Raw genomic sequence first — 15985 nt, forward strand, 5'->3', positions numbered from 1 at the left:
CGTGTAAGAGTATCTTGGCCGGCGCATAATGGATCATGGTGTAATAGTACTGGGTATAAGAAGCGCTAGGAGGTTTGGGTAGGCAGCATATGGTTCATGGTACGAACGGCGTCGAGAGCGATCTTTGGAAAACTACAAAATCTAGTGCAGCGTTGAATGTAACTGAGACACTATTTAAGTCTTCAACTCTACTTTTGGCTCTTTTCCTAACATCTACATTCCGTCCAAATTGTAGTTATGAGGAGAATTCATAAGTCTTCAGTCCGTCTTCTTCTTCTTCCTCTCAAACCCCTCCGTCAAAGCAGCAGCCACATCCTCCACCGTCGTGCCCCTCTTCCTCTTGCCAATCTTCTCCCCTCCCAGCGGCGAATCTTCCGCCACGGACTTGTACACGCTCGCCGCGCCGACAAACAACTCGGGCCCGAACCCGCCCTCCTCTGTGTGCGTCTTGCTAATCTCCTCCATCTCGCGGACCCAGCGGTACGCCTTGGGCGGCATCGTCACGACGCCCTTTTCTGCGGACTGCAGGTGCGCAGGGAGCCGGGCGGCGAGCTCGTCGCGCAGGTGGGGGAGCACGCCCATCCTGTGGGCCGAGGTGAAGGCCTGGGTGGCGATGGCGGTGAAGCCCTTTGAGAGGGAGGCGAAGCACATTTTCAGGCCCGAGGCGGCGCCGATGGAGTCCGAGATGTGGTTGCCGCCTAGGGTCGAGCTTAGGCGGGCGCCAAAGGATGCGCCGTCTGGGGAAGCGGAACCGGGGAGGGAGAGGTCGGAGAGCTTGTCGGGGCCGGACATGGGCATGCCCGGGACGTACCACGCATCCGGGTCGTCCTTCTCGTCCTCGCCGCCGGTACCGGGCGGTGGGGCCGAGGCAGAGACATTGGTGCCGGCGTTGGGGGCGGATTTGGGCCTGGGCGGGGCGCCGATGATGCAGGCGTCGACGAAGCGTGCGGGGGTGCGGGTGCGGGCGAAGGAGGCGGCGATGGATTTACAGGTGGAGGGAGCGACGGCGTTCATGTCGATGAAGTACAGCGGTGTCTCGCGCGAAGGGGTACCGGCGAGGGCGTCGATGATGCGGTCTGCAGTGGCTTCTGCGTCGCGCGGGGGCACGACGGAGAGGATTACGGCGCACTGGGATGCTAGGGCTTCGTCTGTGTCTAGGAGCTCTACTTTTGCGTCGCGGGCGCGTTGGAGGGTGTCCACGCTGCCAGAATATTAGGTCATTTGAACATCATATGAATAACTCATGCAGGCGGAGGGTTGGGTGACTTTACCTGCGGCCTTTGCAGTTCGTTGCGACTTGGAAGCCTTTGGCGATGAGGAGCTTGGCGATGCCGACGCCCATGTCGCCAATGGAGATGACTCCAATCTTTGAGGGCGTTCCGTTGGTTGCGGCCATGATTGAGAAAGCAGGGTATTGAGGATTATGTCGTCTAAGATATCTGTATAAATGCTTGAACTACCTCTGGTTAATGAAAGTGAATGAGATGTATGAGAGAAAGAGGACATATATCCACTTGCGGCGATCTGAGCTGCAAGTTACAGAATTGCGTCAGTTCTTTTTCGGCAAAACCCTCCCAATTACCTACACCACGACACCGGATGACCGGCCCAAGCTTTGCAGCGACGATGAGAGAAAATACATGACCGAGCTCATTACCAATAAAGACAATTACAATAATTTTTCCCCCTAAGTCTTACATTCATAGATTTTACATCTTAGCTTGAGCCCCCCAAGCCTTTCTCCGTGTGCAGGCTAAGCCTTCTGAACTTCGAACGTTGTTGGTCAGGGAGTCCCAAATGTCCGATCCACGCTCCGGGCACGTCCAGCTTCGTCTCCCGGACGAGAGGACGCAGCGACCTGCACTCAAGGAAGAGCCCGTGGGTTGTCACCGCACCAAACTGGTGCCGAATTTGTTTCCAGTCTCGCGAAGCTGGAACCGGCGATGCCTCCAACCGCGCGTCGTCCGTCATTCCAAAGGAGTCGGTGAACTGAGATTCACCCTCCGTTACCGTATTCACTTTGGCGGCGGTGAAGGGCGGAGCGACAAAGTATTGAATGTACGAGCCCGGAGCGATGACGCCCTGCTCGGCGTCGCCGCCGCCGTCGTTCCGGTTCTCAAAGGAACGGATGAAGCTGTCGAGATCCTCTTCCTCGGAGGAAGCGGAATACTTGACTTCGGGATCGAGCGAAAGGAGGCCTGCCTTCTTCCCCCAGCCGCCGCCGCCGCTCTCTTCATTCACTGGTTAGATGAGCTTACACGTTGTTGGGCTGGGTGTTCAACTTACGAATCTTGTAGACCCTGGCACCCCTCTTGATGAGCCACCTCATATATTCCTTCGTATTCAGGACTATGGACCACTCGTCTCCAGCGTTCCGTACCTTTGAAGCTGTCTCGGACAACTTATTCAGGAATTCAATGGTCCCCGCTTGGTCATCGCCAGGGGGACAAACGACTCCCCAGACACCCACGGGGCCCGGAGGGAACTCGTGGCCCTCTGCCGTCCGCCTGTCAAAGAGCGCTTGGACAGCCGTCTCGAGCTCCGCAGAAGCAGGCGTCTCTTTGCCATTTACGTCGACCTGCCTGATGATGTTGCCCAGGCCTGATACGATCTTCCTCGGAGCTGTGATGGGGACCAGGGGTGCCTGAATCGAGTTGGTGTGATCGCTCCCTCTGTTGTAGATGTTGACTTCCTGAGCCCGTCGCTCTTCGCGCTCGACCAGGTCCAAACCCCCCTTAAGGTTGACTTTCCAGCGGCTAGCGATGAGAGTCGACTGGAGGCCATTCTGAAAGATCGTGTTCGCCAAGGGAAGTGTGCATACGTAACTGCCAGGCTTCGACCCGTAGGAAAACGTAATGGCAGCGTTCAGCTTGTCGTTGCTACGAGGAGCAGATTGCACGTTAGGGCTCTTCCCCAGCCACAGCCTCGGCATGATCATATCCTTCGGCCCGTAGTAGAATGAGAATCCGTGTGGGATGTCACCGAATGCACGGAGGGGGTGAAGCCCATCAACTACACCGGTAAGAGCGTTGAATTCGCGACCCACATCGCCGGATGATTTCGAATCCCCAAAGGGTCGCAGCAATGCGGCCATGAACTTTTCATCTAGCAGCCATGACGCATAGGGCCTGGAAGCAAGTACTACAACCGCGCCGTCATTTTTCTCGAGGCCTGCTTTCTGTAAAGACCTGACGGTCTTGGTCACTCTCTGAACGAGGGTACCCTATTCACACGGTCAGTATTAATGAGATATGAGACCTTAATGCAAGGAACATATGTTTTTTTTTCCGGCAGGCTCACCTGCCAGCTCTCTTCATTCCCGTGGACTGAAAAGCATGCAGTTTTATATCCTCGTCTAGCCAATTGTTGTCTGGCACATTGAGTAAACCGGGAGATGGCTCTCTGGATATACATCGCGTCACGATCACCACGTCCCAGCTGGGCTGAGCTCTCGGTATGCTTCTTCTTCGTCCGCGACTGAATTGATAATCACACACGCAGTTGCTGATGAGACTCCTTCCTTTCTTACAAACCCATTGAATCGAATGGAGGTCTTGTGTGAGTCAGGTTCCCGCAACTGCTCCAGCTTTGGAAGGTAGGAAGTGAATGAATGTATGATGAATTATCCAACGACCTTGATTGGTGTGGCTGGAGCTTGAGCTTCCCAGGTTCAATGCGTCGGCAGGAAAATACGCCAGGGGCAGAAGCGGCGTGCGACTCATCCCAATGGAACTTTGGTATCTACCTTATCGACTTTGAAGAACGGATACCTGTTATCGATAAGGCAAGTCATCGATAAACCCCCCCTTGCCTGTGGCTGGAAAATGGGACCTGGGCACCTCAGGTTCCCTGCGCGTGTGGCTCGCACCCGAATTTTAGCTGCATGACCCCTCCAAGGCCCTCCTCCTCGAACACCCAATCCTGTGACTCAAATCCGCGAAGTGCTGCAATCAGACCGCCGAGTCATAGTTGCTTGCCCCTCCTCGGAAACCTTTGGAGATTTTTTTTGTATTTGTACCATCAGTCGAAGCCCACCTCCCCGGGCTTCTTCGCAAACATATCCACCACGTCCAACTCAATATTTCTTCGAGCACTCCGCGTGCGCCCTCCATCACTCAGTCTACGTCCACGTCCTCCCCGTCTTCGACCTTTCCTACAGACACGTGCCACCATGGCCACCGACAGCGGACGCGGAAACCCCAGTGCGCAAGCCCCTCCTTCCCCAGCCCACCCCCCACATTCTCACGATGCCTCCCGGCCCAATTGCCATTGTGATGCCTCCAGACATTGAGCTGACCCATGTGTCTCCTTTCCAGTCGGCGCTACTGAGGGCCTCAAGGAGGAGGTTCCTCCTGCCGTCTCAAACGAAACCAAGGCTCAGGTTGCCTCGACGTCCGCCACCCATGCCGCCGGCCAAGATGCTGGTGCAACCGCTGGCGCACCTCCCAAGGTGAAGACCGAGAAGGAATTGGAGAAGGAGCGCAAGAAGGCCGAGAAGGACGCCAAATTCAAAGCGAAGTTGGCCGAGAAGGCCGCAAAGGCCGCCGCAGCCCCCGCTGCGTCCAAGAACAAGGAGAAGAAGGCCAAGGCCGAGAAGAAGGAGGAAGAGGCTATCCCTGAATACGTTGAAGATACCCCCAAGGGAGAGAAGAAGCGCCTCAAGCCCCTCGAGGACCCCCATTTTAAGGCGTATCACCCTGAAGCTGTCGAGAGTGCCTGGTATGACTGGTGGGAGAAGGAAGGCTTCTTCAGTAAGTGATACTGGGCGCACCCCTTTCTCACGGGAGGCTTTGCGTAAGCTAACTTTACCTCAACAGAGCCCGAATTCACTGCCGAGGGCAAGGTCAAACCCGCGGGCAAGTTCGTCATCGCTCACCCTCCTCCCAACGTTACCGGTGCCCTGCATTTGGGCCACGCCCTCGGCGACTCCCTTCAAGATATCATGATTCGATGGAACCGCATGTTGGGCAAGACGACGCTCTGGATCCCCGGTTGCGATCACGCCGGTATCTCGACACAGAGCGTTGTCGAGAATATGCTCTGGAGAAGAGAAGGAAAGACCCGTCACGACCTCGGCCGTGAGGACTTTGTCGACAAGGTCTGGACTTGGAAGGGCGAATACCACGACAAGATCAACGCTGCTCTCCGAAAGATGGGAGGAAGTTTCGACTGGAGCCGTGAAGCCTTCACCATGGACGCGAATCTGTCCGCCGCCGTTGCCGAGACCTTTGTCAGACTGTTCGAGGAGGGTACCATCTACCGCGCCAACAGACTTGTCAACTGGTCTTCCAGGCTCACTACCGCCCTTTCCAACCTCGAGGTTATCAACAAGGAGCTGACTGGAAGGACACTGCTGGAGGTTCCCGGCTACGAGAAGAAGATTGAGTTTGGTGTTCTGATTCATTTCAAGTACCAGATTGAGGGCGCCGATGAATATCTTGAGGTTGCCACCACCCGTATTGAGACCATGCTGGGTGATTCAGGTATCGCTGTTCACCCGGATGATCCTAGATACACCCACCTTGTTGGAAAGAAGGCCATCCACCCCATCATTCCAGGCCGTCTGATGCCCATCGTTGCGGATACCTACGTCGACAAGGAGTTCGGTACCGGTGCCGTCAAGCTCACCCCGGCCCACGACCCCAACGATTTCAACCTGGGACAGAAGCATGGCCTCGAGTTCATCAACATTCTTACCGATGATGGAAACATCAACGAGAATGGTGGCAAGTACCAGGGTCAGAAGAGATTCGAGTAAGTGACCATGTAGATCTCGTATACCGTCATGCAAACTAACCTCTTCAGCGTGCGTTATGCCATCCAGGAGGAGCTCAAGCAGCTCGGTCTCTACGTTGACAAGAAGGACAACGCCATGACTATCCCTCTTTGCGAGCGTTCCAAGGACGTCATTGAGCCTCTGCTGAAGCCCCAGTGGTACATGAGCATGCGCAGCATGGCTGACGATGCCGTTGCCGCTGTCAAGGACGGCAGAATCAAGATCAAGCCCGAGTCCTCCGAGCGCAGCTTCTACGCCTGGATGGCCAACATCAATGACTGGTGTATCTCCCGTCAGCTTTGGTGGGGTCACCGTTGCCCTGTGTACCTGGCCAAGGTTGAGGGCGAGAAGTCTGATTCCCTCGACAACAAGCGGTGGTTCGCTGGCAAGACTCGCGAGGAGGCCGAGGCCAAGGCCAAGGCTGCTCTTCCCGGCAAGAACTTCACTCTTGAGCAAGATGAGGACGTGCTCGACACCTGGTTCTCTTCTGGTCTGTGGCCCTTCTCAACCCTGGGCTGGCCCAACAAGACCCAAGACCTGCAGGAGCTGTACCCTACCTCTGTCCTCGAGACTGGTTGGGATATTCTGTTCTTCTGGATCGCCAGAATGGTCATGCTTGGTATCAAGCTTACTGGCCAGGTTCCATTCACTGAGGTGTACTGCCACAGCCTCGTCCGTGACTCCGAGGGCCGCAAGATGAGCAAGTCTTTGGGTAACGTCATTGACCCCCTGGACGCCATCGCAGGTATCAAGCTCGAGGACCTCCACGCTAAGCTTCGCACTGGTAACCTCCACCCCAGCGAAGTTGCCAAGGCCGAGAAGTACCAGAAGCAGGCCTTCCCTGATGGTCTGCCTCGCAACGGTGCTGACAGTCTTCGCTTCACCATGGCTGCGCTCACATCGACGAGCGGTGATGTCAACTTTGACGTCAAGGTCATGACTGGTTGGAGAAAGTTCTGCAACAAGATCTGGCAGGCGTCCAAGTATGTCCTGGGTAACCTGCCTGCGGACTTCGTTCCCGCCAAGGAGGCTACCATTGGTATCACTCTCGCCGAGAAGTGGATCCTTCACAAGCTCAACAACGCCGCGAAGGAGATCAACACCGCTCTGGCGGCTAGAGATTTCCAGCAGGCCACTGGTATTGTGTACCAGTACATTCTCAACTTCCTCTGCGATGTCTACATTGAGAACAGCAAGTCCATCATCAGGGATGGCACCCCTGAGGAGGCCGCCAGCGCCGTCCAGACCCTGTACACCGCGTTGGAGGGTGCGCTGACCATGATCCACCCATTCACGCCCTTCCTCACGGAGGAGTTGTGGCAGCGTCTGCCTCGCCGCCCGGAAGACAAGACCAAGTCCATCATGCTTGCCAGCTACCCCGTCTACGACGCCAAGTTTGACGACCCCAAGTCTGAGGCCGCGTACGAGCTTGTTCTGGGATGCTCGCGTGGTGCGAGATCCCTCATGAGCGAGTACGCTCAGAAGGAGGAGAGCAAGAGTAAGTCGCCTCTGCGAATACTGCGATGTAGATCCCACTCACTAACGCGGTCCTCAGTTATCATCCAGTCTCACGATGCCACCTCTCACCAGACAATCAACGATCAGGTTGCCTCAATCAAGACTCTCAGCGGCAAGGGCGTCACGGGCATCGACATCATCGCCTCCGATGCCGCCCGTCCCGCCGGCTGCGTCGCGTTCCCCGTCGCATCGTCCGCCTCTGTGTACCTGCACGTCAAGGGCCGCGTCGACCTCGACGCCGAGGTTGAGAAGGCCAAGAAGAGGCTTGACAAGGCGCGCGCCAACATTGACAAGCAGCACAAGGTTCTCAACGACCCCATCTACAAGGAGAAGGTCGCCGAGGCCGTTCAGAAGCTGGACAAGCAGAAGCTCGTGGACCTCGAGTCTGAAGCCAGGAGTTTTGAGGACACGATTAAGCAGTTTGAGCAGCTCAAGCTCGAGTAAAGGCTTGTCTGTGAGTGGGATAAGGAGTAAAAAAAGGTAGACGCATTTATCTGTAGTAGAGATGCGGTGGGACTGCTAGTTGAGGGAGCAGGATTTCTTTGCTTGTCGTTGTTACCTTATCGAGAGGTTAGGGTCTAAATAGAGCCCGAATGTCAAAGTTCAAAAAGGATGGCGTTGAGATATGATATATTTTGAATGAGGCACAATCTGCCTGTTCACTGATGGTGCGCCTCATACAGTGATCCTTATTTGAACCGATGCGATCGACAAATGTCACCGCAACTACCATCAACGCATTTCAAGTCGAAGGGGGCATGCGAATATCACGATATGCCGTAGCCCCTCAACACTACCATCTCTGCGGAACACGCCACCTGCGCAAACACCCAGAAGAGTCCTCACCCGCCCAGTATTCACTGCTTCTTCTTGCTCGCAGATCCCTTGGCCCCCTTCTCCTCCTTCTCCAGCTTCGCAAAGTCCTCGCGGTCCTTGCGCTCAGCATACCACTGCCCAGCCTGCAACACCAACACGCCAACCAACACGAGCGCCAAAATGGTATTGCTCGCCGCCAGCACCTTTAAGCTATCCTCCTTGCCCAGAATAATCTCCCCCGTGACGGGACCGTCTTTCACTTCGCCCGTGAAGTTGGGATCATCCCAGATGCCCGCGCTGACGGACCTCAGCCCCTTGACAATGTTTGTGATGTAGACGCCGACGCCGATGAGGTAGAGGACGAGGGAGGCGCCGTCAAAGAGGACGTTTGCTTCCGAGGGGCGGAAGAGCTTGATGAAGAAGCCGAGGAAGCCGGTGAAGACGATGATGTTGAGGAGGCGGCCGATGAGCGGGGGGGACTGGTGCATGAATTTGAGGTGGGTTTCGAGGTGGGTGAAGAAAGTTTCTGGGACGGGGGCCGAGGTCCAGAGGAGGGGAAAGTCGTAGGGGAAGGAGGCGAAGAGGATGCCTAGGAAGAAGCAGGTTGCTATTGGTGAGGTGTTAGCTTCTTCTCGTTGTCGAGTATCTCGCTTTCAGTGCGCGAGTTGCTGGTGGGGGAGGGGGAGAGGAGAGGAGACGTACGCCCGATGATCATGAACGTCGCAAAGGAGGTTGAACCGCGGTAGTTGCGGGATTGCGTGGTCTTTGACCAATCGACCCAGCCGGACATGTTGGGCGGTTTCTTGTTTATTCGGTTTTGTGGTTGCGAAAAGAGAGGTCTAACGCGCGCGAGCTTGCCGTCGCGACGAAAGAGTTTCGTTGTATGAAGCGCAAAAGACTCGGCTCGTCGAGGATATTCGCTGTCCTTCTCGATAGAGGTCAGGAAGCCGATGCGTTCAGTGGCAATCGATAGCTATCAATCGCGCAACACGAACAACGAGGGGTTGGGTGAACGGAGTTACGTGTGTAGTTGAAGTAATCAAGAGGGGCAAGAAACTGCGGGCGGAGGTGAGAGAGAGGCTGGGTGGTATGTGCGTTTGTTTGTTCGCAGAAAAATGCCCCCAAATTCCTTGTATCCGTATTCGTAGTTGGCATTTTTGTGCAAAGAGCTTAGTCCACTGATAACGGCCTCCATCCAGGTAGAGTTGTGCTTACGTAGGTGCCCACACAAGTCCTTACTCCCCAACACAGCGGAGAAGCTACCTACGTTATCCACAAATCCTCTATTATTCAATCTTACTCTTTTGCGGAGTTGGCTGGACCTATGGATGGAGCGACTCATGAGTGGGTTAAGCTAAGATTGCCTAGCATCTAGTTTTCTGGAAAGCCCGAGGAATTCCAATTGGAACATTACTCAAATAGCGTCGGTCACGGCTGGCCCGCTATAGCTTCTACTAGCTGGCTGGCTGGCCTGACTTTTCTCGAGCTGAGGAAAGCTTTTACCTGTGAAGTGCGGCTTTCGTCGGGCGGGAGGCGGAGCGGAGCGATATGGCGACTTATCAGGCTGTCACTGACAAACGCCATTACCAAGTGCGGGCGAGCTGACACCAAGTTGACAAGACGAGCCACTAATAACGCTGCCAGGCTTCCCGAATCCGCGTTACACTCACCTGGCCCGATGGTTAGGGTGGCGGGGGCTCAACCAGCCTTGGGGCCCTGGAGATATTCTCGAAACATTCTGGACTCTCTTCCCCGAGATGACAATCCGGAGATTACGACTGGGTAGCCTTGTCATTCGGGCCCGTTGTTTGTTCGTCTGTCTGCCTGGATGTCTGTCCGTCAGACAAAACATGAATTATGCATCACTCGTAATATACCACACATCTGGTGCGTCTTGTATCGAAAGCAGCAGAGCACTTTGGGGCTTGTCATCATTGAAACTAATCCGTGTCCAATCGAGGGCACGCCTTCTTGTTGTACACGCACACAACCTGCAGGACCAGGTTGTGGCTACCTTACCACCTTTTCCATCTCTGCCGGGCGTTATCATCCTGAAATTCAATTGCACCAGCAGAAAGGCTCTCTGACCTCTCTCTCCCTCATTCCTCTCACCGAGATATTCGCACGCTTGATAAGACAAAAAGAAACCAGAAATCCTCGTCAATGAGATGTATCCCACAAAGACTGCTCCAACCAGATCGTCAAGAATGGAAATGGATAGTCATATGTACGGGTAAGAAAAAAAGTAAGAAATTAAAATGGAAAATGTTTCGCTACCATGACAATGCTGAGCCCGTCGGAGGCTCGGGGCAGGTATCAGTGCCGAATCGCAAAGACAGGAGACGCCTTCAACTCAACGACTGCCGAGAACAGAATCGTCATCGTCGCCTCGTGAGTGGGAGAACATCTCCCGGGGTATAATGACAAACCTGAAATGGAAACAATGCAAAACGGTGCCGCAAATAAAGCATCAAATCCGCACTCCTGTCGACGACGGCTTCTTGCCCAGCGTCATTTGGCTCAGCGACAATGTCCTGGCTGCCTTCTTCCGCTGTGGGTCTTCGTCCTCGTCGCGCAATTCCTCCCCGAAAGCGCCGTAGCCGTGATGCTGCTCCTCCCTTGGCGTAGCGAAAACCTCCGAGTACGAGTCCTCGTCTCCAGGACCGGTCCCAACGCCAGAGTCTTCAGCCAAGAATTGCCGATTCCTGGATGCGGTTTCCTCCTCATCGGATGAATCCTGGTCAAAGGCAGACACGCTGCCAAATGACTTGGCCGTTGGGGGAGGCTCCATTGCTAGAGACATGCGGCCGTGACCGCTGGGCCCAGATATCATATTCAAGCGCCTCGTCAACTTCTTGACCTGAGACTCTAGGGCCTGCCGAGAAGCCCTTTCCGTCTCCAACAGCGCCAAGAGCATCGTGTAGTGATCCGCTGTGAAAGTCTCTTGTGCCCTGTTCGGCTCAGCACGAGATAGTGCAGGCAAGCTCGTCACGCCACGGATGGTGGAATTCGAGGTCGGCCTGTTCATGGATGCAGGGAGTTGAAGAGAGCCCACATACGTAGGAGTCTCGCCGAAAGAGGTGTGAGATTCCTTGGAGTGCGCAGAGCTACTGTACCGAGAGACTGGGGCTTGCTGGCGCGAGAGTTGCTGCAGTGCCGGATTGACGGCAGTGCTTGTCGTCTGAGAAGATGGATTCGAACCCGGTACCGAAGGCGCAGGACGTTGCGGCTGGCTCATGTGGATCTGGAATCCAGGAACAGAGTTGCACAGATGCGTCACCACGTCCTCCACACGGTGCATCCTCTCCTCTAGAGTCTCGATGCGCGTCTCGATACTGGCCGCCTGCGTGATTTTCATGCCGGCCATGACATTCATGTGCGTCAAGTTCCCAAACGAGAATGGCTGAGGTGGGGTGTGCACCTGTCCCTGCTCGATCGGGGACTCGGGCATGCTCATGGGAGGGGCCATGCCCGTGAACTGATTTTCATGGTCTGGAATATTGGACGACGCCGGCGATGCGATGAAGGCTGGGTCATAGCTCTCTCTCCAATATCGGATTTCGTCGCTTCTGCGCCGAACTTCGGATCGTCCTTCTGGGTTCTGCATTCCACTGAGACTCCTGGATCGGCGCTTTTGGCTAACATCACTAGTGATGGCTCGCCCAATTTCCTCGGGGTCATCGTCATCTGTGAAAAGGCGGCTCCCGCGTACGTGAGTGCTTGCAGGGCGAGGCGAAAGACCTGCAAGCTCTCCCTCACGACTCCTGAAAGGAGCCGAGTAGATCTGACTTGTGGTGGCTGTGGCCGCCCTCTTGTGGCCTTGATACAGAGATGGGTCGACGTTGATTGAATTGCGCGCACTCTCAATAGCGGTAATGTCTTGGGGCCCAATGGAGTGAGACCGTAATGCTCTGTCGTACTCGGTGATCGGCAAGGACGCCGATCGCTTTGGTTCAGCTTCCTTGACTCGGCTTAACCCGGAAGTGTCCTGTTCGTCCCCCGTCAGTCTCCAAGTTCAGAAAGAATGCCATGGTACGGGAGTAGCCGGTGCCGAAACTTACGCTCTTGTGTTGGTTCGAGGCGTTGTACGTCGATACGCGCTGCGAATCGGTCGAACCCTGAGAGCTCGTCTTCTTTTTGCGACCAAAGAGCTTTCCCAATGCGCCGCGCAATGTTGACTTTTTGCGCTGTGGACGATCCTTGCTTGCGCCCGTCTGTTCAGATGACGCACTCACGGCAGAATACCGCAAGTTGCTGGATGCGTTTGTTCTTCTTTGTGACTGGGGCGTGTTGGCCTGTGTCGCGTGTGTCGCGGATGTTGGTGATGATGCTGAACCGGAGCCAGAACCGGCGGAACCCGTTGGTGCAATCACCGAGTCTGCTCTCGGGGCCTGTGAAACTTCGGGCTGAGGCTGAAGGACCGAGACAATCGACCCAGCCCTTTGTTCGGCCTGCGGCGGATGCATCATTTGCTCCTTCATGTCGCCCTCGGTAAGAGGCGTAGCAATCCCGGTACCCGGGTTGCGCATTGGAAATTCGTCGTCGACTGGGCTAGGGATGGGAATCGGGCCTGATATTTTGCCCCGAATGGACTGGCCGGTCAAAGATCGAGGTACTGCGCCAGGAGCGGCGGGTGGGTTGGCCGACTTGAAGAGGCCCATGGCAGTTCCAGCAATTGGTGATTACTTCGTGCGTGGCTCTAAGCTAGAGCGAGTGTGAAGAAGGCCGGAGGACGAAGAGCGTTGTATTTGATAGTCGACCCCTGTTAAGCCATGAAGTGTGGTGAGGTCCGAAGAGAGATGACGGGGAAGGGTAGAGATAATGTTGGTGAGACCCAAGAGGATTGCCAACGGGATGCGTCCGGTGCCGTGCCGTGACGATTTGTTTAGTTCCAATGCCAATGTCAATGCCCGGTTCGCCAGTCCAGGCTGGGTGGGATTCTTGATCGGACGCCCCAGATGTCTAGGCCAGGTGGTGATCTATGCTGGAACCTGATTCATGGTGCATATAGACAGCAATGCGGCTTGTCGTCTAGGCCTGTCGGAATCGGAGAGGCGGGAGAGGTGGCGAAATGCGCCCTCTACAGCCGCGGTGACGCTGAGTATCCGTACGAGAGGAGAGGAGGATGTCGAGTGGTCAATCAAGGCACGAGAACTGAGGCGAATAAAAGGAGGGAAACCCACGAGGGGATCGAGGATTGGGGTAGTAGTTAAGCAACTGAGAAGGGGGGACCCTGGCAGCGCATGCGTCATGTATCAAAGGAGCACCCGGGCAGGTCTGCGACAGGCTGACGAGGCGGGCCGGAGGAGCAATGTTGATTAGAACGGGCGGTAGCGTATAGCGCGCCGCTTAGCCTGAAAGGTAGGGCGTGGGAGAAGAATGGTTGGTGAAGGGTATGAATTAGACGAGAAAAGAGGAATGCGTGATGAATAGTGGTAGAGATGTAAGGAACGTGAGAGCAAAGTAGTGGTACCTGAAGTAGATCAGGGAGTGAGGGGTGAGGAATATGGTACGGCAGGTATTCGTACTTGAATAATAAGCCGATAGGCAAGTAATAGACAATAGTAGATGTGTTGTAAGACTGGTCGGGGAAGAAGCGAAGAGATGCGGTTGGTTCAGAAGATGCTTCTTTTTTCCTTGTTCCGCGTGTCTACAACGGCAAAAAGCACGACACGGCAGAGGGCAGAAGGAAAAAGAAACAAACAAGACAGAAAGGGCGGGAGAAAAGGGAAAGTAATGGCATGTATCTGTATCAGTTGTTCTTGCGCACGATGTGTACAATGTACTTTGCGAGGTACATCAGACTTTACAACGAACCAGCAAGGGTTCCTGAAGGGGAGGGACTCGAGGAGGAGATGGAAAGACAAGGGCGGGAAGCTCTGATGGGGACCATGTATCCGTACACGGTACACTACGGAAGAAGAGGCAGAGTCCAGAGAGGCAGATGCAGAACAGACGCAGATGCTAGCGCGATGAAACAAGTATGCATGCACGACCAGGAGGATACGGACCATTGGAACGCCGTCAATGGTGTGTATTGGCCGCGTCTAGGATACAGTGATGGGGCAAGTTGCAAGCCGCAAGATTCGAGAAGAAGGACAGGCCAGCCGTTGGTTTTCTGCGCCTACGGTCTACGGCACGGATGGCCACCGTTCATGCAGACGCGTTTTCCAAATCTGGACTGAACGTTCGTGGTATATTATGGCACAAAATTCGCACATCGCATCATGTTCTCAGACGAAATGTAGATTCGAAAGAAGAGAGAGCGAACAGAGACTCAAATTGCTCAGCAGAGTGACGGGACGGGGCAGCAGGAAAGGTCCGAGGTCAAAGACAAGCTTGAAGCCGCAATGGAAGCCGATGCGTCCCATTCCATGGCGGTTTCCATTTCATTTCGTCAGGGTGCCCTCCCTGGTGGTGCCCCCGGCGCCCCTCGTGGCCTTCGCCGTCGCCGTTCGCTCGCCGCCCCCTGCTCCATGTCGTTCTTGGCTTCCCTGGCTCGGGGGATGGCCCTTGTTTGAGGCCAGTGCTTGGGGCGCCCAGAGCAGTGGGGAAGGAGAAAGGACGTGGGACCCCCTGGCTGGAAGAGCATGTTGGAGTTTTTGGACTCTTGGAGGAGCCATTGGATGAGCCATTGGACATTTGGGGGTCGTAGACTTGAGTCTCGGAGGACTGGAAGTGGTGGTCGTCGCGCTAGAGGCGCAGACGGTGACACCTCGACCAACTGAACTCGGTGTCCTTGCCCATCCAAGGCAAGCCACCTTTTTGTTGTGCATGTCAGAGCAGGCCATTTGCCAGGGGACACAGAGCCGGGACTAGACGTGAGCTGCAAGAGTTGCGTATGGTGTCTGTTGTTGTGGTAGGTCTGTGTGGTTGAAAATGAGTCGGGATTGGACGAGGAACGTGGGTGGACGTTGACTTTGACCAATTGTCACGTTTGAGATATCGTGTGTCGTCCATACGCAGGAGGAGGGCGTCTTGGGCGTCGTGGGCGTGTATGAGCGACGTGAGGGATGAGTGGAATGTGGGAGAACGAGAGGCGTAGAGGGTGACCTAGGTCTTGGGCACATTGTACTGGTGTTCAATACTGGTCATCCAGGCAAGCACCAAGCCAGCGACGTCGGCTCTTCTGTCCATCAACAAACAATGTTCCAGGCGTCGATCAAGGGAACGAGTGGTGAGCGGGGGGCGGGCATGTTGAAGTGGAATCATCGTGAAAAGTGGCATGAAGATGGCCAATATTGGCGCTCGTTACACCGACTGAACAAGGTATGGTATGTGAGCAATGAATTGGCAAAAGTAAGCACTTCGTAGTGCCCATACAAAGCTATGAAAAGAGGGCTAGATATCCGTATCAATCGTTGGATTCTCTCGTCTCGTCAGTGGCAGTTCCAGTTCCAGGACCACACTTTTCCCACGGATATGCAGTGTCTCAGCCTCAACGCAAAACAGTTTACCCTCCCGAATGCCTAAAAGGTCATTGTGATCCACGCGACCTGCTTGTTAAACGACCGTGAGCACCCCCACATGCGCGACTCACCTGCACTGACAGCTGTGAGATGAGGAGTCAACGGATAGTACGAAGTGTTCGTAGATGTCTAGGGTACCAGGTACGGATACCATGCTCGAGAAGTACCTCTGGTGGAGACTACTTTAGAAGGCTCCTCCTGTCTGCGTGACTGCCGCCATCTGTGGTCCTGACATGATGTCTGCAGGCGGCACTGAGTAAGAACTTTCCGTGGGTAAATACTTCGTAAGGATTTGAGAAGAGTGATAACCTGGAAGGAAAGAGAGGTAATCCTGGCACCTACTCCGTACGCAGTACGCAGTATGGAGTCTATGGAAAGGCAATTCCCGGCTCTGCCGGCTCCATTT

The 15985-nt window shown here is 55.0% G+C and overlaps 5 protein-coding genes across 5 annotated transcripts; 1 reads left to right on the forward strand and 4 right to left on the reverse strand.

The window, feature by feature from the left end:
* Positions 1-172: 172 nt before the first annotated feature.
* BDZ83DRAFT_696871 (6-phosphogluconate dehydrogenase) lies at positions 173-1481 on the reverse strand. Its single transcript, XM_060511374.1, has 2 exons — positions 1272-1481; positions 173-1201 (listed from the first exon to the last, which is right to left on the reverse strand). The coding sequence occupies exons 1-2, from the start codon at positions 1394-1396 to the stop codon at positions 259-261; spliced, it is 1068 nt and encodes a 355-aa protein (XP_060366224.1). The 5' UTR covers positions 1397-1481; the 3' UTR covers positions 173-258.
* Positions 1482-3701, reverse strand: BDZ83DRAFT_616571 (uncharacterized protein). Its single transcript, XM_060507984.1, has 3 exons — positions 3301-3701; positions 2287-3223; positions 1482-2231 (listed from the first exon to the last, which is right to left on the reverse strand). Exons 1-3 carry the CDS (start codon positions 3412-3414, stop codon positions 1717-1719), a joined length of 1566 nt encoding a protein of 521 aa, XP_060366225.1. The 5' UTR covers positions 3415-3701; the 3' UTR covers positions 1482-1716.
* Positions 3702-7907, forward strand: BDZ83DRAFT_616572 (valyl-tRNA synthetase). Its single transcript, XM_060507985.1, has 5 exons — positions 3702-4202; positions 4317-4751; positions 4818-5754; positions 5806-7274; positions 7332-7907. Exons 1-5 carry the CDS (start codon positions 3884-3886, stop codon positions 7736-7738), a joined length of 3567 nt encoding a protein of 1188 aa, XP_060366226.1. The 5' UTR covers positions 3702-3883; the 3' UTR covers positions 7739-7907.
* Positions 7908-7944: 37 nt separating this feature from the next.
* Positions 7945-9024, reverse strand: BDZ83DRAFT_265302 (ER membrane protein SH3). The gene is made up of 2 exons (XM_060502022.1): positions 8813-9024; positions 7945-8717 (listed from the first exon to the last, which is right to left on the reverse strand). Exons 1-2 carry the CDS (start codon positions 8898-8900, stop codon positions 8152-8154), a joined length of 654 nt encoding a protein of 217 aa, XP_060366227.1. The 5' UTR covers positions 8901-9024; the 3' UTR covers positions 7945-8151.
* A 1556-nt stretch (positions 9025-10580) lies between these two features.
* BDZ83DRAFT_751009 (uncharacterized protein) lies at positions 10581-12771 on the reverse strand (the record flags this gene model as incomplete). Its single annotated transcript, XM_060513992.1, has 2 exons — positions 10581-12098; positions 12172-12771. The coding sequence occupies 2 exons, from the start codon at positions 12769-12771 to the stop codon at positions 10581-10583; spliced, it is 2118 nt and encodes a 705-aa protein (XP_060366228.1).
* Positions 12772-15985: the final 3214 nt, after the last annotated feature.

This window comes from Colletotrichum acutatum (genome assembly GCF_030867785.1).
Source record: "Colletotrichum acutatum strain CBS 112980 chromosome Unknown BDZ83scaffold_34, whole genome shotgun sequence".
In the NCBI taxonomy this organism is placed as follows: domain Eukaryota; kingdom Fungi; phylum Ascomycota; class Sordariomycetes; order Glomerellales; family Glomerellaceae; genus Colletotrichum; species Colletotrichum acutatum.

Excerpts from the sequence above, each read along its gene's own strand:
- BDZ83DRAFT_616572 (XM_060507985.1), top strand. The coding sequence starts at position 3,884 with ATGACCCCTCCAAGGCCCTCCTCCTCGAACACCCAATCCTGTGACTCA. Across the intron at positions 4,203-4,316 it reads CAGCGGACGCGGAAACCCCA|TCGGCGCTACTGAGGGCCTC; the intron begins GTGCGCAAGCCC and ends TCTCCTTTCCAG. Across the intron at positions 5,755-5,805 it reads CAGGGTCAGAAGAGATTCGA|CGTGCGTTATGCCATCCAGG; the intron begins GTAAGTGACCAT and ends TAACCTCTTCAG.
- BDZ83DRAFT_265302 (XM_060502022.1), bottom strand. The coding sequence starts at position 8,900 with ATGTCCGGCTGGGTCGATTGGTCAAAGACCACGCAATCCCGCAACTAC. Across the intron at positions 8,718-8,812 it reads GACGTTCATGATCATCGGGC|CAACCTGCTTCTTCCTAGGC; the intron begins GTACGTCTCCTC and ends CCTCACCAATAG.
- BDZ83DRAFT_696871 (XM_060511374.1), bottom strand. The coding sequence starts at position 1,396 with ATGGCCGCAACCAACGGAACGCCCTCAAAGATTGGAGTCATCTCCATT. Across the intron at positions 1,202-1,271 it reads ACGAACTGCAAAGGCCGCAG|CGTGGACACCCTCCAACGCG; the intron begins GTAAAGTCACCC and ends ATATTCTGGCAG.
- BDZ83DRAFT_616571 (XM_060507984.1), bottom strand. The coding sequence starts at position 3,414 with ATGTATATCCAGAGAGCCATCTCCCGGTTTACTCAATGTGCCAGACAA. Across the intron at positions 3,224-3,300 it reads GGAATGAAGAGAGCTGGCAG|GGTACCCTCGTTCAGAGAGT; the intron begins GTGAGCCTGCCG and ends CCGTGTGAATAG. Across the intron at positions 2,232-2,286 it reads TGCCAGGGTCTACAAGATTC|AGAGCGGCGGCGGCGGCTGG; the intron begins GTAAGTTGAACA and ends CAGTGAATGAAG.